This window comes from Ostrea edulis, chromosome 5 (genome assembly GCF_947568905.1).
Source record: "Ostrea edulis chromosome 5, xbOstEdul1.1, whole genome shotgun sequence".
Taxonomy (NCBI): domain Eukaryota; kingdom Metazoa; phylum Mollusca; class Bivalvia; order Ostreida; family Ostreidae; genus Ostrea; species Ostrea edulis.
In genome coordinates, this window is record NC_079168.1 from 48,216,412 (window position 1) to 48,217,932 (window position 1,521).

The following is a 1,521-nucleotide window of genomic DNA, read 5'->3' on the forward strand; positions in this document are numbered from 1 at the left end:
ATAAAAACAAAAATAAATATTTGGTCGAAAATACTGAATGATTTCATGTTTGGAAACGTTATTTACTCTAGTTATAACAACTAATGTGTTTCTGAACTCTGTCAAAGCTTTATTTAAAAGTACTAAAATTCGATCACGGAATTCAAAAACATATTTAATTTAGTTGTTATAAAAGGAGCTAGTACAAAACTTCTCAAAATTAAAAAAAAAAAAAAAAAAAAAAATGCAGCAAAACTAATGTATATGGATAATCGTTTTTTGTTTGTTTTTTTTAATTGAAGGAAGTTACGATGTCCTTACCCCATCATCGTCGGTTACCCACGGGTGCTTCTATTCGATTCTCTCCATCATCACCGTGGTTTGCAACGATGTTACCCCATGTGCCTGTGTTTAAAATTAAAGAAAATGTGTATTGGAGACTGTCTAAAATGCACCAGCTTTGCCCTGGACCCATTGGGAGCCTGAGAGCGGCCCCCAAATCCCCTGCCTTTTCTGCTTCTATATCTATCTTCCTCAAGCTACGCCGCTGACCTAGATATCTAGCCCAGCAGCTAGGCTAGCCGCTACGATCTTGAACGCAGCCCTGTTCAACCTCCGGAGACTGTAGGCCAAGACAAAGGTGCATGAAGACAGTCCGTGACTTTTTGTTCGCTGACGACTGCGCGGTCGAGGTCATGTCAGTACCCACACAGACATAAGCCTGCGATGACTTCGACCTCACCATTTCTACCTAAAACAGCTGAAATGTCTCCCTTAGTTTATCTTACATATAACTTACATATGATAGGGATCTCGTTACATATAATATAAATTAGTGCCGATCTCTTTGAGTTTGGCACTTTTAAATTTTGGCGCCAATCTACAATGTTTACAGACAGAGATGCGAGCAAGAACGCCTAGAAATGAAGCTGTTTCACAAATCTGTCAAACGTTTTTTGAGGTATTAGATTATAATGAAATTGAAAAAAAAAAACTAAACTTACTGATGTTAATGTTCCGATTAACTAAAGTTTTTTGATTTCATTATCTATTCTATTTTGTAAAGTAAACATTTTTTGTTCGAATTTCCTCAGACAAACATTGTGTGTGATAATCACTCAGGGGCCTATATTGAACTGAATACGGTTACTACACATGATCAAAACTTAAAGTAATGTAATTTTATGAAACTTTGTCAGCGATTAGGCCTAATTGTTGAGTTTTTCCAGACGTGCAGACCTTTTCTATCCTAGAGAAATAATATAATATTTACACCAGATTAAATTGTTGATGTTTTCAGTAATAGTATTAGTATGAGTCAACAAAGGTCTGTTGTACTTTTATTTTGATGATATGTTGACAGTGCTACCGTTAGGACAAGTTCAGGTGCATATTGGCTGTATACCCTACTTGAGAGGTTTAGAATTTCTTTTCCATATACATATATAGTAATAGGGCAGACTATTGCCCGGTCAGCAGTTCATAAATTGTTGACTGCAGTCAGTAGACCAGAATGTGAGAGTTGGTTTAACACTTAAAATG

At 36.2% G+C, this 1,521-nt stretch overlaps 1 protein-coding gene across 2 annotated transcripts in view; it reads left to right on the forward strand.

Moving 5' to 3' along the window:
- The first annotated feature begins 834 nt into the window (after positions 1-834).
- Positions 835-1,521, forward strand: part of LOC125652866 (uncharacterized) — a 9,338-nt gene continuing 8,651 nt past the window's right edge. The window contains exon 1 of one of the 2 annotated variants that reach the window (XM_048882308.2): positions 835-940. In XM_048882308.2, coding sequence (XP_048738265.1) covers positions 903-940 — 38 coding nt within the window. In that variant the 5' untranslated portion in view covers positions 835-902. The remainder of the gene's footprint in view (positions 941-1,521) is intronic. The other variant, XM_048882309.2, reaches the window with a different exon arrangement.